Source organism: Pristis pectinata, chromosome 13 (genome assembly GCF_009764475.1).
Source record: "Pristis pectinata isolate sPriPec2 chromosome 13, sPriPec2.1.pri, whole genome shotgun sequence".
Lineage (NCBI taxonomy): Eukaryota > Metazoa > Chordata > Chondrichthyes > Rhinopristiformes > Pristidae > Pristis > Pristis pectinata.
In genome coordinates, this window is record NC_067417.1 from 9,249,154 (window position 1) to 9,270,974 (window position 21,821).

Consider the following 21,821-nt stretch of genomic DNA (forward strand, 5'->3'; position numbering starts at 1 on the left):
TTTGCAAAGTGGATATGTTCTGAACAAGCTTTCTTTTTTCTCATTCCTTTCTTCCCTCACTCTTCTGTCCTCTTCCAACACTTAGATATCTGTGCCTGCCTTTTCTTCCCTATGGTTCTAATCTCTCCTTCTGCAGCCACCACGTCCAGAGATCTTTCTGAAGCACAACACTGTCTCGATGAACAGCAAAGGTGGCAGAGTGAATCAGATCCAGTTTTAGGTTTCCAAGGAGATGCAATTAAACTTCCATTGGAATAATTTAGAAATTAATGGTGACATTTTGATCTCTGCAGATCAGTGACGACGAAAAGGGTTATGACCCAGAGTTGTTTTGTATTCCGAAGCACTATGAAGAAGACCTTGAAAGAGTTTTCATTCCTCATGGGCTTATTATGGATCGGTAAGAGAGATTCCTTAAAATTTTGCACTGGGCGTTGTCTGTTATCTGATTAGTATCAATTTGAGTTCGGTGTTGTTGGAGATGTATTGTTCTGTTAATATCATTCATCTATTTTAATGCAATCTAACTTCTTTGAAAGTAGCAAGACATTGATAAGATTACTCAAAGTGTATACAGGATTCTTGGTTCCTTAAACCAAGGCGTAGAGTACCGAAGAAAGGAAGCTACGTGTTACAACTCGCAGGCTTGGGGCTGGGCACACAATGTGGAAATAAAACCAAGGTCTTGGAAAAGGTGCAGGGAAACGTTAGGGGAATATAATCAGTCTAGGGGACCACAGTTATGTCTAGAGATGGGGAGCAGCTGGGGATTATTCCCCTTAAACAAGAAAACACTGGAAACATCAGGCAGCATCAGTGGAAACAGAAAACTGTTAATACTTTGGGTCAAAGACCCTTCATCAGAAAACGTTAGTTTTAAGTTGCAGAGAAAGCAGGGGAGGGATGGATGGGACATCTCTGATCGGGTGAGTCCAAGGTTGTTCTGAGGATAAGCCGTCCCTGTCTATGGGAGAGGGATGGATAGGACAAAGGGAATATCTCTGATTGGGTGAGTCTAGGGTTGTCAAGGGGATAAGCTGTTGTTGGCTGTGGAAGTGAGTTTTGGGCAACACCATATTGAAGACTAGAAGGAAAACGGAAATCACTGAGGGTGAAGAAGGCATAATACATTGAAATCCTATCCAAGGGAGCAGAGTTTCTTCAAAGTGGACATTCCTGGAAGAGAAGTAGCAGTGAATTCAACAGTAAAAGAAAATCGAAAAACTGCAAATGGAAATTCAAAACAAAAACATCCCAGCCTTTCTGAAATTTTCCCATTTCCAACAAATTATCAATGTGAGACGTTAACACTTTATTCTGCATTCTGTTATTGTTTTCCCTTATACAATCTCAATCCACCGTTGCAGGCATGGTAGTGTAGCGGTTAGTGTAATGCTATTACGGTGCCAGCAACCCGGGTTCAATTCCGGCCACTGTCTGTAAGGAGTTTGTACGTTCTCCCCGTGTCTGCGTGGGTTTCCTCCAGGTGCTTCGGTTTCCTCACACGTTCCGAAGACGTACGGGTTAGGAAGTTGTGGGCATGCTATGTTGGTGCTGGAAGTGTGGCGACACTTGTGGGCTGCCCCCAGAACACTCTACGCAAAAGATGCATTTCACTGTGTGTTTCGATGTACATATGACTAATAAAGATCTCTCATCTCTCATCTCATAATGAAATGATCTGTACGGATCACATAAAAAACTGTCAATGTGACAGTAATAAACCAAAAATTTGCCAACTTAGCTCTGTTTCTCTTTCCACAGATGCTGCCTGACCTGCTGAATATTTTCTGTTTTTTTCAGATTTCAAGCTTCTGCAGTGTTTTAACTTTTAATCTCCTTAAGAGCTGGACAGAGAGGGTTCAGAGGAGATTGAATAAAGATGTTCAGAATCATGAAGGGCTTTGACAGAGTGAACTGCTTTCAGTGGCAGGAGGGTTGGCACCAGAGGTCACAAGGTAATTAGCAAAGGACCCAGAAATAGAGGTAATCTCCACACAAGCCTGACTGCTGGGCTGTACTAAGATTAGACTGAAACCCCCTTCTTTTTGCTCAGTAAAGCACTGGTCATGGATACCTGTGCTGTGCTGGTGAGCTCCTCAGAGTTCAAATGGGCAGAGGCAACTTCTGCAGTTCTCCCAGCTCTGTGGTCGCAAAATCAGTGCTCTGAACCCCCACTTATTTTATATGGGGCAGGCAAAATATGCCTGTTCCTCCTTGCAGTGGAAAAACTATGCCCAGAACCACACTGGAAGGAACACAATGAATGTGAAGGGAATTGAAAGATATGGGCTTCGTACAGAGAAACATCGTTGAGGTAAAACATCGGCCATCATCTTATTGAATGATTGAATTACACAAGGGGTGTTTGCCTTCTCTTTCTTGTATCCTTATTGTATTCCTGGGCACGGGGGACAAAACACCTCGGGACAGAGGAAGGCCTCCCCCCATTTCTTTTTTTTGAACATAAGAGCTGTTGTGATCTGCAAAAGCTCAAGGAATTGGAAGAGTACCTGAAGAGGAGGGGAATGGGGCTAATTAAAAAGCTCTTTGAAGGCTTGGTGTAAGTGCAATGGTCTGACTGAACTGTTCCTATGCTGTAACATTCTACAATGTTATGGTTTGTATTCGGATTACATTTAGAAGGAGTACCTAATAATACATCGCTTGAGAACATAAAATAGAGAAGGGATGAGTTAGTCTATCCTTCAGGTTTGTTCCAGTATTTCATAAGATAGTGACTGATCTGAACGTTGCTTCAGTTCAATTTTCTTGTTTGATCTCCATAACCATAGATCTTTGGACTGCAAGGGATTCATCTAACTCTTGGTCTGAATACACCCAAAGGCTTTGCGTCCACAGCTGTCTGGCTTGGGGAGTGCCAAAGGCTTACGACACTCTGAGAGAAGAATGGAAAGGAAATGTAGGAAGAATAAAATGGGGGTTAGAATGTTAGAGCCAAAGGGGACTTGATGGTCAGCTCGGATTTAGTGAGCCAAAGGGCCTGTATGTGTATTCAATCAGTCTAAGGTATTCTTCCCCATGGATGTCTTGGTTGCCATGGATGAATTGGGCTGAAGGGCCTGTTTCCATACTCCCTGACTCTGTGCTCCCTCGTTCTGGAGCTGCCCTTCCAGGCTCCAAAGCTTCTCCAATCACCAGCACTCTAACTGATATCTGCTGATGTTCTACCAGTATACTGTTCATAACATATTCTAACTGGAAAAACTGATTTCTTTCCTCACCCCCCCTTGCCCCCCCCTTGTTTTCCCTCAGTCCTGTGGCCCCTCACCCCTTCTCTTTCCCCTTCCCCACCCTCATGACCTGCCCATCTACTTCCCACCTCCTTCCCTTTATTCCATGGTCTACTGTCCTCTCCCACCCGATTCCTCCTCCTTCAGCCCTTTGCCTCTTCTACCCATCACCTCTCAGCTTCTTACGTCTCCCCCCCTCCCCCACCCACCTACCTTCCCCCTCTTACCCGGACTCACCTGTCACCTGCCAGCCTGTGCTCCTCCCCCTCCTCCAACCTTCTTATTCTGGCTTCTGCCCTCTTCCTTTCCAGTCCTGATGACGGGTCTCGGCCCGAAATGTCGACTGTTTATTTCCCTCCATAGATACTGCCTGACCTGCTGAGTTCCTCCAGCATTTTGTGTGTGATAGCCGTATGTGTCTGTCTGTTTCTTATTTTACCCTTCCTGAGACTTGTGGCTCTGTTTGTTTCTTTATGTTGACGCATCAGTTCCCCTGCATGAATGCCAGACGAGGTTGACTTTAAAATGTGCAAAGGACTAGGACCTGATTGCCCCTACCATTGGGCTTGACGTGCCTCACACCCATGAGCAGTTGTCTGCAATAAAAGAGCTGAAAAGGTTAACATTTTGACTTTTTACAAGAAATGTGAGGGAGAGAATGCCATACAAACCACTGCATTGTTAAATAGCTCTCCGTATGAGGGAGTATACAGGGCAGGAACAGAAGAGTGGGAATGGGTCAAATGGGATGCTATTGCTCTGCACCAGCATAGACCAGATGGGCTGAATAACCTCCTGTGTCATTATAAGAAGTTAAACGTTGTGAATCCCTCATGCACTGTGACTTTGGGGAAAATAAAATTATGCCAAATAATTGACATTAATTACAACATTTCCTTTGAGAAGGAGAGAGCAGGGAAGTTTAAAGCAGATGTGCAGGGCAAGTCTATTTTTTTTTACATAGTAGTGGGTGCCTGGAATGGGCTGCCAAGGGTGGTGGGGGAAGCAGATGCGACAGTTGTGTTTAAGAGGCTGTTAGACACATGAATATGGAGGGATATGGAACAGGCGGAAGAGATTTAGTTTAATTCGGCATCGTGTTTGGCACAGATATCGTGGGCCGAAGGGCCTGTTCCTGTGCTGTACTGTTCTATGTTCTAAGAAAGAAGGAAGCAATTAAGCAGAGTTTTATGGACGGTTTTGGATCCTGTGCAAGCCTGTACGGTTAATGAATACTTAGGACGTTGGTTAAACAGAGTCAGTCTGTAAAGAGCAGAGATGCTCAGTTAATTTTTAAGGGAATTTTTTGAGGGCATTATTGTACATCTTGTGGTCATCTTATGGTTTTATGACATAGAAGGAGGTCATTGGGTTCGTATTGGCTTCCAGGGGAGTAATCCCAATAGTCTATCTCCCCCCCCCCCAACCTCCAATAGATAAGGCAATTGTGGGGAATGTTTATGCAGGTTTTCAGAAGGAAGGTGCATTGTTCCACAAAGTTCTGAAAATAAGTATTTCCATCAAATGTTGCATGGACATAGATTGTTGAGGGATGAAAGCTGAAGCTATGGGTTGGAATGGAGGTGGATAGTTTTATGCATCAGAGATTGTGACTTAATTTGTTTTCCATTTATCTGAAAATGATCTGCATGGTTAATTGGTAACAGTTAAGTCAGAAAGTTTGTGAGTTCAAGAACCTATCTAGACTCCAGCATTGATATCCCACTACAGTACTGAGGGAGTGCCACAATGTTGTTGGAACCCAATTGCAGATGGGATAAAACTCGAGTGCCGTTTTCTCTCTCAGAGGGGCATAAAACGACCAATTCGCAAATATCTCTGACGTGTCATTTCTGTAACAGGCCAATATTCATTCCACAACTAACTCGCTAAACTGGATATAAAAACAGAAAATGCTGGAGATACTCAGCAGGTCAGGCAGCATCTGTGGAGAGAGAAACCGTCAACTCACTCTATCTTGGTGCTGTCCCGTTCCTCTTCCTCGCTCGCTGCCTTTGGTGTTTCGATTAAAATACTCTTTTCCTTTTAGACATCAAAGATCAGAAGCTTCAACAACCCTTGCATTCTAATATTCTGGATCCTCATCCCCCTCCTTTCCACTGGCCTTGCTTCTGTCCCATTTCCCGGCCCTTGCCATGCTTTCACTAATCCTCTCTGATTCCGAACATGTTAATTATCTCTCTCTCTCTCTCTCTCTCCATGGATACTGCCTGACTTGCTGTGTGCTTCCAGCCATCTTCTGTTTATATTTCAGATTTCCAGTATCTGCAGTTGTGTGCATTTTGATCACTGAAACAGATGTGATCTTTTGCATGAGACAGAATCCAAAATATTACAGATGCTCGAATTCAGAAGTAGAAAAGAAGCTTAAACTGCTGGAAATACTCAGTGCGTAGGGGAGTTAATATAGAAATGTCAACTCTTTCTCTCCACAGCTGACCTGCTGAGTACAAATCAGCAATATTTCTTTTATTATTATTGTCTTATTGTTTGTAGGAGCTTGTTATGTGTAAATTAGCTCTTGTGTTTCCTTCATTATAAAAGTGACCAACTGCACAAGAAAGCATAATTACTTCATGGACTATCAGTAGTTAGAATAGTCCTGAGGTTACATGATTATGTAAATGCAAGCCGAGGTGCAGGAGTAGAAAAGGGGACACTATGCAAATGCAAGTCTAGGTACAAGAGGCTTTGGCGCAGAAGGAGCATTTACTAAGGTGGTCGGAATTGGTTTATTATTGTCACACAGAGTCATAACAGCATAGAAGCTGGCCCTTTGGCCCAATTCGCCCATGCCCACCAGGATGCCCATCTAAGCTAAACACCTGTACTGAGATGCAGTGAAAAGCTTTTGTTTGCCCACCATGCAAACAGATAAAGCAGATCAAGGTAGTAAAAAGGAAAACAGAATGCAGAATATAGTGTTACAGTTACAGAGAGGGTGCAGTACAGGTAGACAATGAGGTGCAAGGCCATGAGGAGGTAGTCAAGAATTCATTTTTTGGCGTATGAGAGGCCTGTTCAAGTGTCTGATAGCAGCCTTCAATCACTTTCAGACAAATAATATATTAGAAAAACTCAGCAGATCTGTGGAAAGAGAAACCCACATTGAGGCCAGACGCAGGTTGGAGGAACAACACCTCATATTCCGCCTTGGGAGTCTCCAACCTGATGGCCTCAACATCGATGTCTCTAACTTCTGGTAACCCCACCCCTTTTTCTCCCCCCACCAAACTCCTTGGTCTTCCCTTATTCCTGTGGTTCCCTTCCCCCACCTTGATGACCTGCCCATCTCCTCTCCTCCCCTCCCCCATCCTTTATTCCATGGTCCACTGCCCTCTCCTACCGGATTCCTCCTCCTTCAGCCCTTGGCCTCTTTTACCTCTCACCTCTCAGTTTATTACATCTTCTCCCCCCTCCCCCACCCACCCACCTACCTTTCCCCTCTCACCTGGACTCACCTATCACCTGAACTCACCTATCCCCTGCCTCAGTGTGCTCCTCCCCCTCCCCCCACCTTCTTATTCTGGCTTCTGCCCTCTTCCCTTCCAGTCCTGATGAAGGGTCTTGGCCTGAAATGTCGACTGTTCATTTCCCTCCATGGATGCTGCCTGACCTGCTGAGTTCCTCCAGCACTTGTTGTGTATTTATACAGAGTTCATATTTCATCATAACTGGAAATGTGAGAAAACAAGATTTAAATTACGGAGAGAGTTGGGAAGGGAGAGATTAGACAAATAGAATATCTCTGATTGGGAGGATTGCCCTGGTGATATGTTGTTTACAAAGGTTAATGAGGGAAGTTAGTGGGAGGGAAAACAAGGGGATACGTAAAAGCTGTGAAATGCACGTTAGGGCTGTTGCAGACAACTGAAACCTAAAGGCGAGATGCTGGAAGTGCCCAACAGATCGGGCACAGTCTGCGAAAATTTAACAACTGAGTTGTCACGACAGATGGATAACATTATAGCAGAATTGGCTGGTTCTGATACAAACAGAGAGAGTGCATTCCCTGAAATAGTTGAATTCAATATTGAGTCCAGAAGGTTGCAATGTGGTCAGAAGGAAGATGTGGTGCTGCTCCTGAAGCTTACAAAGGGCCTTATTGGAACAGTGCAGAAGGCCACCAGCAAATGGGTCACAGTAGGATGGAGAATTAAAGGGACAGGCACCTAGCAGGTTGGGGGGCAGGGTGGGTCCCTCAATCTGCTTTTGATTTCTCCAATGTAAAAGAGGCCACATTAGGAACATTGAATCCCACAAACCATTTGTCTGCCTCCGTCTATCATTCACCTGCCACTGTCTCCCAACAACACTCTTTCTCCACCCCCCCCCCCTCCATTCCCTCCCCTATCTAGCCCAACCTGCCTGTCATCTTTCACCCCTCCTGGGTCCACAATCACCTCGGACTCCTGTCTCACCTTTCTCTCTTCCCCCTCCTCCCCCCCCACCTTCATACTGCCCATCTCCACTCTCAGAATCAGATTTATTATCACTGACTTAGATGACATGAAATTTGTTGTTTTCTGGCAGCAGTACAGTGCAAAGATTTAAAATGACTATAAATTACAGAAATAAATGATGCAAAAAACAAATAATGAGGTTGGGTTCATGGACCATTCAGAAATTTGATAGCAGAAGAGAAGAAATGTTCTGAATCGTTAAGTGTGGGTCATCAGGATTCTGTACCTTCTCCCCAACAAGACCATGAGACATAGGCCATTCTGCTGAGGCAATCAACATCGCAGAATATAAGAGGGCATGTCTTGGATGGTGAGGGTCCTTGGTGATGGATGCCGCCGCCTTGAGGCACCACTTCCTGAAGACGTCCTCGATGGTGGGGAGGGTTGTGCCTGTGGTGGAGCTGGCTGAGTCTACAACCCTTTGCAGCCTCTTTCGATCCTGCGCATTGGAGCCTCCATACCAGGCGGTGATCCAACCAGTCAGAACGCTCTCCACTGTACACCTGTAGAAATTTGCCAGTCTTTGGTGACATACCGAATCTCCTCAAACTCCTAACAGAAGTAGAGGCACTGACATGCGTTCTTCGTGATTGCAAGATTGCAATCTCTCAGTCCTGATGCAGGGTTTCCACCCGAAACATTGACAAATCCTTTCCTTCCACAGATGCAGCTCAACCCGCTGAATTCGTCTGGCAGATTTGTTTGTTGCATCACAAACCATGGCACTTTGCATTGTTTTTTTTTCACACTTTCCATTTCTGATGTATTGTCTTCAATCTGAACTGTTAACCTTTGTTTCACTTTCCACAGACCACCCTGGAGTATTTCTATTTTCATTTCAGATTTTCAGTATGTGCAGTTTTGATTATCAATGATTTGTTCCACAAGGTATGGATTAGGCCACAGTTGCGATATTGCACACAGTTTTGAGCCTAGCATTGTCTGCAGAAGGTTCACGTGAACTTTGCCAGGAACAAAGAGAGCCTCAGCGACAAATCTGGGCATTTGGAATTAGCGAAACAATTGGCGTGAAAGAGGAACCTTGTGGACTAGTTGGTCCAACAACCGGTTTGTATTGTTAACCTAAGAATAGTGAACAACGAGCTAGGAAGTTGTACAACTGATAGCTTGGCATCCTTTGTGAAGGTGAGACAGCAATTAAGAGTATTTATCAACTCAAATTTCTCTCTGTGCATAGAAAGAGCCGATAATGATTTGTAAAGGATCGGTCCCATCTACACAAACCTATTGAATTTGATAAGGTTCCACATAATCTCTTACTGGCTATCATTAAAAGCTAGAGAAACCATGGACTGCAGGTTTTGGAATCTAGATGAAGAACACTATAACTCTGGAGGAACTCAGCAGGATGGGCAGCATCCGTGGAGAAAAGCAGGCGGTCAACGTTTTGGGTCAGGACCCTTCTTCAGGACTGAAGATAGGAAAAGGGGAAGCCCAGTATATAGGAGGGAAAAGCAGAGCTGTGATAGGTGGACAAAAGAGAGGAGGCGGGGTGGGCACAAGGTGATGATAGGTAAGAGATAGTGATAGCCAGGTGTGGGGGATGAGGGGAGAGCAGATCCACTGGGGGGTGGGTCACAGGTAGAGGGGGGGTAGAAAAAAGAGAGAAAGGTTTGGAAAAGGAAGAAAAGAAGAGGTGTAGAGGGGGTGGGGATTACCTAACGTGGGAGAATTCAATGTTCTCCATTAGGCTGCAAGGTTCCAAGACGGAAAATGAGGTGCTGTTCCTCCAGTTTGCGCTTGGAATTCTCCTGGCAGTGGAGGAGGCCGAGGACTGACATATCAGTGATAGTGTGGAAGGGGGAGTTGAAGTGACTGGCAACAGGGAGATGCAGATCGCAGTTATGGACAGCACAGGTGTTCTGCGAAACGGTCACCTAGTCTGTGTTTGATCTCACCAATGTAGAGGAGGCCACACTTGGAGCACCGAATGCAGTGGATGATATTAAGGGAGGTGCAGGCAAATCTCTGTCTCCCCTGAAAGTACTGTTTGGGTCCCTGGATGGAGGTGGTGTAGGGGCAGGTGTGGCACCTATGGCGGGGGCAGTGGAAAGTTCCTGGATGGGAGCGGGATGGGTGGGGGGGGGAGGTGAGAGGAGTGAACTAGGGAATTGCGGAGAGAGCAGTCCCTGCGAAAGGCAGAAAGGGGTGGGGAGGGGAAGATGTGCTTGCTAGTGGGGTCCCGTTGGAGATGGCGGAAGTGGCGGAGAATAATGTGTTGGATACGTAGGCTGGTGGGATGAAATATGAGGACAAGGGGGACCCAATCCCTGTTGGGTCTGGGAGGGGTGGGGGTGAGAGCGGAGGTGTAGGAACGGATGCTGCCTAGCCTGCTGAGTTCCTCCAGCATCATCGTGTTTTTTTTTATCATTTAAAGCTGTTGGAATTGAAGACAAATGATCAGCCAGGTTAGGAGCTAGAAGTCAGTGAGTAATGTTGATGGATGTGTAATAGGGAGAAAATATCCCTTGAGAATCTGCACTGGAGTCTTAACCATTCGCTCTTTTTGTCAGTGGTTGGATATTCAATGTCACAAAGATTGGTGGTAGAGCACGTTGTGTAGGTGGGACCAGAAAATTACAGAGAGGTTTTGAAACATGGCAAAAGACAAACATACCCGGGTGCATATCAGTCCAGGCAAGTATGAAATCATTCATTTGGACTCAGATGTGATAGATCTGAATAGCATTCCAATAAAGTTAAGGGTAGTCCAGATTTAGAATCCCGTGATTTAGATCCATTAGATCACCTCTCATTCTCCTATGCTCCAATGAAAAAAAAATCACAACATGCTCAACCTCTCTCCATATCTCAGTCCCTCAAATCCTGGCAACATCCTCAAATATCCTCTGCACTCTTTCCAGCTTAATGGCATCTTTCCTATACCAGGATGACCAAAACTGAACACAATATTCCAAATGTGGCCTCATCAACGTCTTGAATATTAGTAAGTTATTTAATAATTAGAATTTTGCTGGTGAAGGATTTGAAAGGAAATAGAGCCAAGATATGAACGAGCTAAGATACAGATCAAGCATGAAATCTCTGAATGGTGGAACGGGCTGGAGGGGTTGACTTTCTTCTAATCGAGAACAGAATGGTGTTGAGTAGTATTTCGGCACTGAAAGGGTAAGTAGTGAAGCATTGATGTGGTGAATCAGTAACAAGACCATAAACTCAAGAGCTGTCATTAGTAGTTTGAAGGCAGAAGTTAGAGGAGGTGTTTATTGCATGGAAATTTATTGAGGCAAAGCAAATGCCTTTTTGTTGAATGACAATTAAAGCAATGCTGTAAGGAGAACTGTGCACGCAAGAATACACAGTAAATAAAACTGAAGGAGATGACTATATCACAGCTTGATTTGGCAACTGCTCTGCCCAAGACTGCAAGTAATTGCAGAGAGTTGTGAACTCAGTCAGTCTGTCACGCTAACCAGCCTCCCCTCCAATGACTTGCTCTACACTTCCCACTGTCTCGGGAAAGCAGCCAACATAATCAAGGACCCCTCCCACCCCGGACATTCTCTCTTCTCCCCCCTTCCATCGGGCAGAAGATGTAAAACGTAGAGAGCGCGTACCACCAAGCTCAAGGACAGCTTCTATCCTGGTGTTATCAGACAACTGAACAGATCTCTGGTACAATGAAGATGAACTCTAGATCTCTCATTCTACCTTGTCATGGTCCCTGTACCTTATTTATCTACCTGCACGACACCTTCTCTGTAAATAACACTATATTCTGCATTCTGTTATTATTTACCTTTTGGACTACCTTGATGTACTAATGTATAGAATGATCTGTGTGGATGGCATGCAAACAAAAGTATTTCATTATATCTTGGTACACATGACAATAATAAACCAATTATCAGTTGTCCTAACAGTGGCAGTGGTGGAGAGGAGAGGTGGTATATGATCTCTTTCTGTGCTTCACGGCCTATAATGTTTGACAAACTGGGAGCAGAAAATTACCTTTCTGGAGATGGGGTGAATAAGTGCATTGACATGTCAAAAATGATGTAGCTATTGTTGGGCTAAATGGCTTATTTATAGTCTTGGAGGGAAATAGTCTTCAGTATTTTCACCACATGTTGAATGATATTTCTCAAGTTTGTAAATTTCACTATGATTTGCATTTTTACTCCAGATTTATTTAATTAACTGCATCCCCCTGTGGCTTTTAATGTTATTTGGTCTCAGTATCTTGTTAAGACATAAAAATTAGGGGAGTGGTGCACCCAGCCCTTTGAGTCTGATCCACCATTCATCAAGATCATGGCTGATTTCCTTGCTCAGCTCCATTTTTCTGCACTATCCCCATATCCCCCAGTTCCCTTGACAGCAAGAAATCTATCAGTCATTGTTCTAAATGAACAGTGACTGAGACTCTGGGGTAGAGAAGTCCAAAGTTTCATCACACTGTGAGTGAAGAAATTTCTCCTCAGTCCAAATGACGAATCCCTTACTCTGAGGCTGTGATCACTAGTTCTCTCCCACCTTGAGAGCCCAGTAGTGATCCATGAGATCCCCTCTCGTTCTTCAAAACTCGAGCGACCAGAGGGCTTGTCTTCTGTCTCTGACCTACAGACCTCTGGTTTACTAGTCCAGTAACTTAACCATCACGTTGCCATACCAACTGCAGATAGGTTTTGCACAGGACCTGAGGTTGCAGGAGTGCCCAGCGCCATTTGCAATAATAATCCACTTGTTCTTTCTCTTTCCACAAAGGACTGAACGGCTGGCCCGAGATATAATGAAGGACATGGGAGGCGATCACATTGTGGTCCTTTGTGTACTGAAGGGGGGTTACAAGTTCTTCGCTGATCTTTTAGACTACATCAAGGCTCTGAACAGAAACCAGGAAGAGTCCCTCCCAATGACCATTGATTTCATCAGGCTGAAGAGTTACTGTGTAAGTATAAGGGCTCCCTGTGTTAGGGATAGCCTGACTTGCAGAAATGGAAATTCTCCCATACATTTTTAAAGTATTTTTCAAGATAATAATAAAATATTTTGTGGTATTTATTAATGACTGGATATATATTCCATCATGGGTAGTGTTAGGGTGAATACTTCAAAGGAATGAATTGTGGCAAGTGTATGTAGAGAGATGGGTTACTATAGAAAACAGATGCTTCTGACTTGCGGAGAAATCAGCTTACTGACAGTTCTCGGGAATGGAGCTCTTGCATGACCCAGGGACTGCCTGTCTTTTGCTCTCGACTATTTTGTATTAGTGCAGATGACTCGTTCAGTGCTGTGATAGAAGGTAGAACAGCACGTGTCGGCCATGGATATTGGAGTGGACCTCACAAGCCACAAGGACCTGGATTGTAGTCATTGTGGGCCCTGATAGTTAATGGAACAGCATGCCCAGGGTCAGTGGCACTGGAGATGAGCTCTGGTCGTGTCTGATTTTCCTGAGTGCCTCATGCTTTCATTTCCCCAATGGTTCCCCACCCAAAGCCAGCCAGATAGGTAGCCTTGGCTTCTTGTCCCCTGGAAAAAGCTGCAGCAGAGGTTGTAGTGCAGGAGTGAGGTTAAGCGTGTTGCCTGAGGGGTGTCGGTGGCACATGTGGCATCTGTCAGAAGCAGATGTGGGGGCTTTGGGAACTGGTCAGTGAGCAGAGGTTTGGCTGAGGAGAGAAAGATTACTGGGTTAAAATTCCCCCCGTGTACAGTAAACACAATGGATTTCTCATTTGCACCCATTCTGAGTTAATTAGTCCGTCTACTGCAGTTAATGCTGCTGCCTCACAGCTCCAGGGATCCTGGTTCAATCCTGACCTCCGGTGCTGTCGAGGCAGAGTTTGCACTGCGACTGTGGATTTCTCTTCCGGTCTCCTGCCACGTCTGAGGACGTGCTGCTCGGTTACTTGGCCACTGTAACCGTAGGTTAATGGCAAAAAGAGTCGAAGAAGAGATGGGCATCTGTGTGAGAGAATAAGTTGCAGGGAAATGGAACTAAAGGGATCCCTTCCTTGGGAGCTGGCATGGACCCTTTGGGCTGAATGGCCTCTTGCTGTGTTGTTATACTGGAAGCATACTTCAGCCAACTGGCCATTCTTTACCTGTGCGTTGAGAAATGTTGGTAAGCTGCTGAACTGTGAGGGGTGGTTGCATCAAATGATCTGACCACTGTGTCTAGATATCAGAACCATAACAGCATGGGTTCATTTTCCAAGAGGAGTCACTGAAATGGTGTTCACAGTAGGATCTTTTATCTCCCTCTTCCCTGGCCCAAAAGGACTTGAGGCCAAATGTATCATTTCTGCAGTTGCTTTGGCTTTTTTATTACATTCAGACTGGGGATTGAACCGGTGCCTTCCACGTCTGTACAGCACATTTACACACGGATTCCATCAAATGAGCCATCTGGCTGAGACTCACGTTTGAGGTTTCATAACTGCCCAACTTTTAATTCATTAGTTTAAATATCACATTTGTTTTGCAATAGTGATTGTTAAATATAGACAAAGGAACACATGGACTGTAGCCAAAAATATCTTTAGGAAAAGCAGAAATGTGAACCACCATCTGCTGCTCACTTGCCTCCTGATTTCATGAAGCCTTTTCACCATGTGTAAGGCACCAGTCAGGAGTGGGATGAAATATTCTCCCTTGTCTAGATGAGTATGGTCCCTATAGCACTCAACGTCACTCAGGGGAAACTTGGCACCCCATCTACCCCCTTAAACATTTACTTGCTCCACCACCAGTTGCAGTGTGTGCCTTGTACAGAATGCATTGCAGGAGCTTGTCAAAGACCCTTCACAGACCTAGGACATCTGCCACCAAGGACGAGGCTTCAGGCACAGGGGGACAACCTGCAGGTTCCTGTCATTGTTCCTACTTTGTTGCTGTATCTAAATCCTGGAATTCTTCACACAAAGGCACAATGGGAGCACCTTCGGCAGAAGAACTGCAACAGTTCAAGTGGGGGGTTCATCTTAACCTTCTTGAGGGCAATTAAGGGTGGGTGATAAATGTTGGCCATATTAGGAGCAACACATCCCATAAGTGAATTAAAGCTCGGTGGAAACAGCTCGGTGAGTAGTAAAATAAAAATGCATCATCGCCCACATTAAATTAGTGACCTTGATTTGGAATGATATTGAGTGAGAACTGAATTAATTGCTGGTGAAGTTCTGCTGATTGCTGTTGACACAGTAAATCTGGATGATTATCACAGTTTCATTGTGCATTATACAGAACGATCAGACTGCAGAGGAAGTGAAAGTTATTGGAGGAGATGACCTGTCTACGCTGGCTGGGAAGGTTTGTACAATGCTCTCATTAGTGCTGGAATGGTTTAATCAAAGATTTGACTGTGGGTACCACTTCAGACTAGGAGGGTTTGGATAGACCTAATCCAACAATGACAGTAAAATCAGTTTTGTTAACCTCTTTTACTCCAGCAAGATAACATGCAGCTTAATAATTCCATGATGGCTTTTTTTGAATGTATCCCTGAACTCTCTCCTTCCAGTCTAAATCTCACCAGTAACAAGATGAACTGAGTGATAACTTCCAGTGCAGTAAATCTTACCATTTTTGCTGACCTCCTGTACGCTCACCACATAAAATTAGAACCCTTGTCCTAGATGGCAGATCCCCACAAGGTGGCCATGCACTATTTTCTGTGAATTTCTTCAGCCTGCTCTCCCTGAGTGTTTGCTCTATTCCCCTGACTCTGTCCTTGTGTGTATTGTCTCCCAACGTCTGTGCACTGTGGAGCCTTCTGCCTGGAACTCCTTCCCTCTCTCCATCCGCTGCTGATCTTCCCATAATTTTGCTTTTCCTACTTACAGTAGGCCCTGAGGTGCACTCTGTTCATAAGAAATAAAAGCAGGAGTGGACCATACAGTCTACGCAAGCCTGCTCCATCATTCAGTAACTTATTGGCATTCTTCTCCATTCCCATGGTTTCTCTTCAGAAGTCTGTTGCTCTCATCCATGGATGTTCTCAATGGCTGAGCATCCACAGATCTCTGGAGCAGAAAAGTCCAAAGATTCACCATGAAATTCCTCTTCGTCTCTATGCTCAATGGCTAACCCTTCATCCTAAGACTTTATCTCCTAGCTCTCGACTCTCTCCCACCAGGAGAAACAGCGCCACTGCATCTGTCCTCTCAATCCCTCTCATGCATTGAAGCACATTCAGAGCAAGAAAATGCCTGACAGGGTCTTGCCATTTTGCTGATACCTTTTAACCATGTCAACTCACTTCCTAGCAGAATGTGATGAATTCGTCACTTTAGAGCTGGTAACCTTAGATGGCAGCCTCCGGTATGGTACCCAAATCCAAATGTTTTGCTTTTTCCTGGAGAAAGCCTAATTCTTGCATCTAGTTGTATAAATTGTTAGTTAAATGTGTCTAATCCAGTTGGACTTGTCCACTGGAACCTCTGTAGGACAGATGCACATGTTCTCAGTGCTGCCTCTACTGCAGTTATACCCGAGATTTGAGTCCGAGGTTGCGCTTGAATTTTCCCTGCACCTTGGGGCAGCACAGTGGTGCGGCTAGCAGAGCCACTGCCTCGCGGCATCAGAGACCCAGGTTCAATCCTGACCTCAGATGCTGCCTGTGTGGAGTTTGCAAATTCTTCCTGCGACTGCATGGGTTTCCTCTGGGAGCTCCAATTTCTTCCCACATCCCAAAGATGTGCGGGTTGGTAGGTTAGTTGCCTACTGCCTCAGCTAAGACTGTACAAAATTTCTTTCTCCTGACATTTTTGAAAACATGCCATTCACTTGAATTGTAATTGTTTACTCCAAATCTACAGCTGTCACTGAACCATCTGTAGATATTAATTCATGTGGTCTTCAGACCTACCTCTTTCAGACAAGGCTCCCTGATTTGGGTTCACTAAATCCCTTTGAAGATCAGGCTTTATGAACCATTATCTTTCCATTTTCTTTGGTTAATGGGTCCCTCTATCTCTCTTCATTACACAAACCACCAAATTGAATCACTCTGTGGCTGTTGTTATTCTCTTGCCGAAGCCTTTCTCATATGTAATAAAGTACCAGGCAATAAACCTTGCATTCCCCTTCATATTTCAGAACCACCGTGTTTAATTTGGAAAATATAAAGATACAAGCAGTTCCAATGATTAATTCTTAACTTCCCAAGGTCTCCATAATAAAACTTCCCAGGATTTCCAACACTCCCACAGTGTTACGGCCCTCTTTGTAAAAATAACATGTGTTTGAAATATCTTGCTGTATAATTTAAATCTGCTCTTTAATTTTGAGCACCTCAGTTGTTAGAAATGGTCTGTTTCTGATTAGTCTGGGACACCTCTTCATAACTTTAAACACCTCCCATCAAGTGTCTCCTCATGAAAATAGACCGAAGTTTATAGTCTGTTGTGGTATTTACACTTCGTTATGCCAGGTGTTATTCTAGTAACTTTTCCTCTGCTTCCCCTGTTGGTTCAACATTACTTTTTGGAACCCAAAATTGCATATTGTATTCCAAATGTGGTTTATTTAACCTTTTACGTAGATTAGTCATTATCAGTCAACGTTTTATATTTGGAGACACGAGGAAGACTGCAAATGCTGGAAATCTGGAGCAACACACACAAAATGCTGGAGGAACACAGCAGGTCAGGCAGCATCTGTGGAGAGAAATAACCAGTCTATGTTTCGGGCCGAGACCCTTCATCGAGACTGAAAGAAAAAGAGAGCCTGCACCTCAACGAGTTCTGCGCCTGCCATAACACCGAGCTCCTCTTCTATCACCTCCATCTCCAGGCCTATTTTTTTGGCAAGGATTCCCCACCACCCACTGATGACACCTTCTCCCACCTTAAGCCCTCCTCCTCCTCTGCTTCTTGGACTTCTGCCTGCTCTGGATCTTTTCACCTCTAACTGCCAACAGGACATTGACCATCTCGCCTTCACCACTCCCCTCACCTATTCCAACCTCCCCCTCTCTGAACTCACTGCCCTCCACTCTCTCCGTACTAATCCCAACCTCGCTATCAAACCCGCAGACAAGGGCGGTGCTGTCATAGTCTGGCGGACTGACGTCTACCTTGCCGAGGCCAGACGGCAGCTCTCAGGTACCTCCTCTTACTTACCCCTGAACCAGGACCCCACTGAAAAGCATCAGGCCATTGTCTCCCGCACCATCGCCAACCTCATCGTATCCGGAGATCTCCCGTCTACAGCCTCCAAACTGATTGGTCCCCAACCCCGCACTGCCCGCTTCTACCTACAAGATCCACAAACGGAGCTGCCCTGGTAGGCCCATTGTTTCCGCCTGTCCCTGCCCCACTGAACTTGTGTCCTTGTATCTCGACTCCATTTTGTCCCCCTTGGTTCAGTCCCTTCCCACCTACATCCGTGACATGTTGCACACTCTTCACCACTTGAACTTTCAGTTCCCTGGCTCTGACCGCCTCATTTTCACCATGGACGTCGAGTCTCTGTACACTTCCATCCCCTATCAGGAAGGCCCTCAAGGCTCTCTGCTTCTTTCTGGACAACAGACCCAACGAGTTCCCCTCCACTGCCACCCTCCTCCGTCTGACAGAACTGGTACTCACCCTCAACAACTTCTCTTTCGGCTCCTCCCACTTTCTCCGGACCAAAGGTGTAGCTGTGGGCACTCGCATGGGCCCCAGGTATGCCTGCCTTTTCGTTGGCTACACGGAACAGTCCATGTTCCAAGCCTACACCTGTAATGCTCCCCAACTCTTTCTCCGCTACATTGACGACTACATTGGTGCTGCTTCCTGCGCACATGCTGAACTCATCAGTTTCATCAACTTTGCCTCCAACTTCTGCCCTGCCGTCAGATTCACTTGGTCCATTTCCGACACCTCTCTCCCCTTCCTTGATCTCTCTGTCTCCATCTCCGGAGGCAGATTAACCACTTGACATTGGAGGCGTTTAAGGAAGACATGGATAGATATCTAATTAGTCAAGGTATCAAGGGATATGGGATAAGGCCGGAAATTGGGGTTAGAATAGTTTTTTTTCATTGCCCCCCCCCCCCCATTTCTCATTCTTTTTCTTTTTTTTCCCCCTTTTCTTTGGAGCAGACTCGATGGGCCGAATGGCCTACTTCTGCCCCCTTGTCTTGTAATCTTGTGACATCTTTTACAAACCTACTGACTCCCACAGTTACCTTGACTACACCTCTTCCCACCCTGTCACTTGCAAGGACGCCATCCCCTTCTCCCAGTTCCTTTGCCTCCACTGTATCTGTTCTCATGATGAGGCTTTCCATTCCAGGACATCTGAGATGTCCTTTTTTTTTCCCCAGAAAAGGGGGTTTCTCTTCCACCACCATCAATGTAGCCCTCACCCTAAACAGTCCTTCCAGGTGAGGCAGTCCTTTACACGTGAATCCACTGGCATCATTTATTGCATCCGGTGCTCCTGGTGCAGCCTCCCATACATCAGTGAGACCCGACGCAGATAGGGTGACTGCTTCGTTGATCACCTTTGCTCCGTCCGCCACAACGGCTGGGATTTCCCGGTAGCCAGCCATTTTACTTCCACTTCTCATTCCCACACCGACATGTCTGTCCACGGCCACCTCTACTGCCAAGTTGAGGCTAGACACAGATTAGAGGAACAACACCTCGTATTCTGTCTTGGTAGAGTCCGACCTGATGGCATCAACATAGATTTCTCTGACTTCCGGTAACCCCTCTCCTCTGCCCCCTTTACCCCTTCTCTTCCCCACCCCCCCCCACGACCTACCCATAACCCACACCTTCCTCCCTCTGGTACCCCCTCCCCTTTTTTCCATGGTCTACTGTCCTATCACATTCCATCTTCTTCAGCCCTTTGCCTCTTCCCAACTTCTCGCACCCCTCCCTCCCCCACCTACCCGCCTTCTCTTCCCACCCCCCCCAACCCCTCCTCACCTGGATCCACCTATCACTTGCCAGCTCGTGCTCCTCCCCTCCCGCCACCCTCTTATTCCGGCTTCTGCCCTCTTTTTTTTCTCCCAGTCCTGATGAAGGGTCTTGGCCCGAAACGTTAACTGTTCATCTCCTTCCACAGATGCTGTCTGACCTGTTGAATTCCTCCAGCATTTTGTGTGTGTTGCTACTAGCGTTTTATATTTGATGCCTTGTGCCTTAAAAGGGAGCATTTCATCAGTTTTTTTTTCATAATCTTCTTCTATTTCTTACCTTGCAATCCCGGCCCTCGCAGATATGATAGTGGTGTTCAAGAGGCTTTTAGACAGGCAGATGAACATGCAGGGAAAGGAGGGATATGGATCGTGTGCAGGCAGAAGAGATAAGTTTAATTCTGCATCATGGTTGGCACAGACATCGTGGGCCGAAGGGTCTGTTCCTGTGCTGTACTGTTCTATGTTAAATGTATCTTCTGTTCTGCATCATCCATTTTTTTCTGCATTCAAAGTATAATTATTCATCTTGTTTTGAACTGGTATTATTAATGTTTTTTTTTAAATAAATCGAGAAAAGTTGCAGTAAAAGAAGAGTGTGAGAGATCCCGGCCTAGTCATGAGAGAGAGTTGTACAGCACAGAAACAGGCCCTTTGACCCACTGTGCCCATGCTACCCCTTTCGCTCATCTCCGCTAATTCCATGTGACTGCATTAGCCTTGCCGATTTATGTGTCTGTGTGAACGCCTCTTAAACGTCGTGGTTGTATCTGATTCCACACCTCCTCTGGCAGCGTGTTCCAGATATCAACCACTCTTCTTTTTTTGAAAAAAAGCTCCCTCACTCTTCATGGTCTGTCATTGAGTGATGTATTCGTTTATTATTGTCAATTGTACTAAGGTACAGTGAAAAACTTGTCTTGCATACCGATTGTACAGGTCAATTCATTACACAGTGCAGTTACATTGAGTTAGTACAGAGTGCATTGAGGTAGTACAGGTAAAAACAATAACAGTACAGAGTTAAGTGTCACAGTTACAGAGAAAGTGCAGTGCAGTAAGGTGCAAAGTCACAACAAGGTAGATCGTGAAGTCAGAGTCCGTCTCATTGTATAAGGGAACCATTCAATAGTCTTATCACAGTGGGGTAGAAGCTGTCCTCAAGTCTGGTGGTACGTGCCCTCAGGCACCTGTATCTTCCACCTGATGGAAGAGGAGAGAAGAGAGAATGACCTGGGTGGGTGGGGTCTTTGATTATGTTGGCCGCTTCATCAAGATAGCGAGAGGTAAAGACAGAGTCCAAGGAGGGGAGGCTGGTGTCTGTGATGCGCTGGGTTGTGTCCACAACTCTCTGCAGTTTCTTGCAGTCCTGGGCAGAGCAGTTGCTGTACCAAGACTTGATGCATCCAGATAGGATGCTTTCTATGGTGCATCGGTAAAAGTTGGTGAGTGTCAAAGGGGACAAACCAAATTTCTTTCGCCTCCTGAGGCAGTAGAGGCCCTGGTGAGCCTTCTTGGCTGTGGCATCAACGTGATTTGACCAGGACAGGCAGTTGGTGATGTTTAAGTCAGCTGCTAACTTTGAGGTCTGTGTAACAATCTGGAAACCTGAATCCAGGGATGACACGAAAATTGGTGGTAGTGTGGATAGCAAGGAAGGCTTCCAAGGCTATAAGATCATTTGGAAAATTGGATGGAGATTTGGCAGATGGAATTTAATCTCAACAAGTCCAAGGTGATGCTCTTTGGGAAGTCAAACAGGTGTCAGAGAAGATGGTGGAATCTGATACAATTACCACATTTGAGAGGCAGTTATATAGACTTAAATAGGCAAGGCATAGAAGCATTCAGTCCGAATGTTGGCAAATGGGTTTAGTGTAAATGGGCAAAAATGTCAGCATGGGTGAAAAGTGCCAAAGGTCCTGTTTCTGTGCTGTACAACTCTATAACTTGATGATGTCCGTAGACAAAAGAATGAATATTAAAAAAAATCTATTAATGAGGAGTTGGTATCCTAAATATTGACGTAGTTTCAGGACTTGGCAATGTGGGATCTTGGAGTTGTTCAGAAGATGGATGAGATGTTCTGTCTAACCGAATCAACTTCCTAGGAGGGAGTCTTAGCAAGAGAGCAAGTGGAGGAAGTTTGTTTGAGACCAGAAGGGAAGATGTGGCTAAAAA

At 45.4% G+C, this 21,821-nt stretch overlaps 1 protein-coding gene across 1 annotated transcript in view; it reads left to right on the forward strand.

Moving 5' to 3' along the window:
* Nucleotides 1–269: 269 nt before the first annotated feature.
* Nucleotides 270–21,821, forward strand: part of hprt1l (hypoxanthine phosphoribosyltransferase 1, like) — a 33,769-nt gene continuing 12,217 nt past the window's right edge. The window contains 3 exon segments of the mRNA XM_052028465.1: nucleotides 270–400; nucleotides 12,488–12,671; nucleotides 14,972–15,037. Of these exon segments, the coding sequence (XP_051884425.1) occupies nucleotides 270–400; nucleotides 12,488–12,671; nucleotides 14,972–15,037 (381 nt within the window).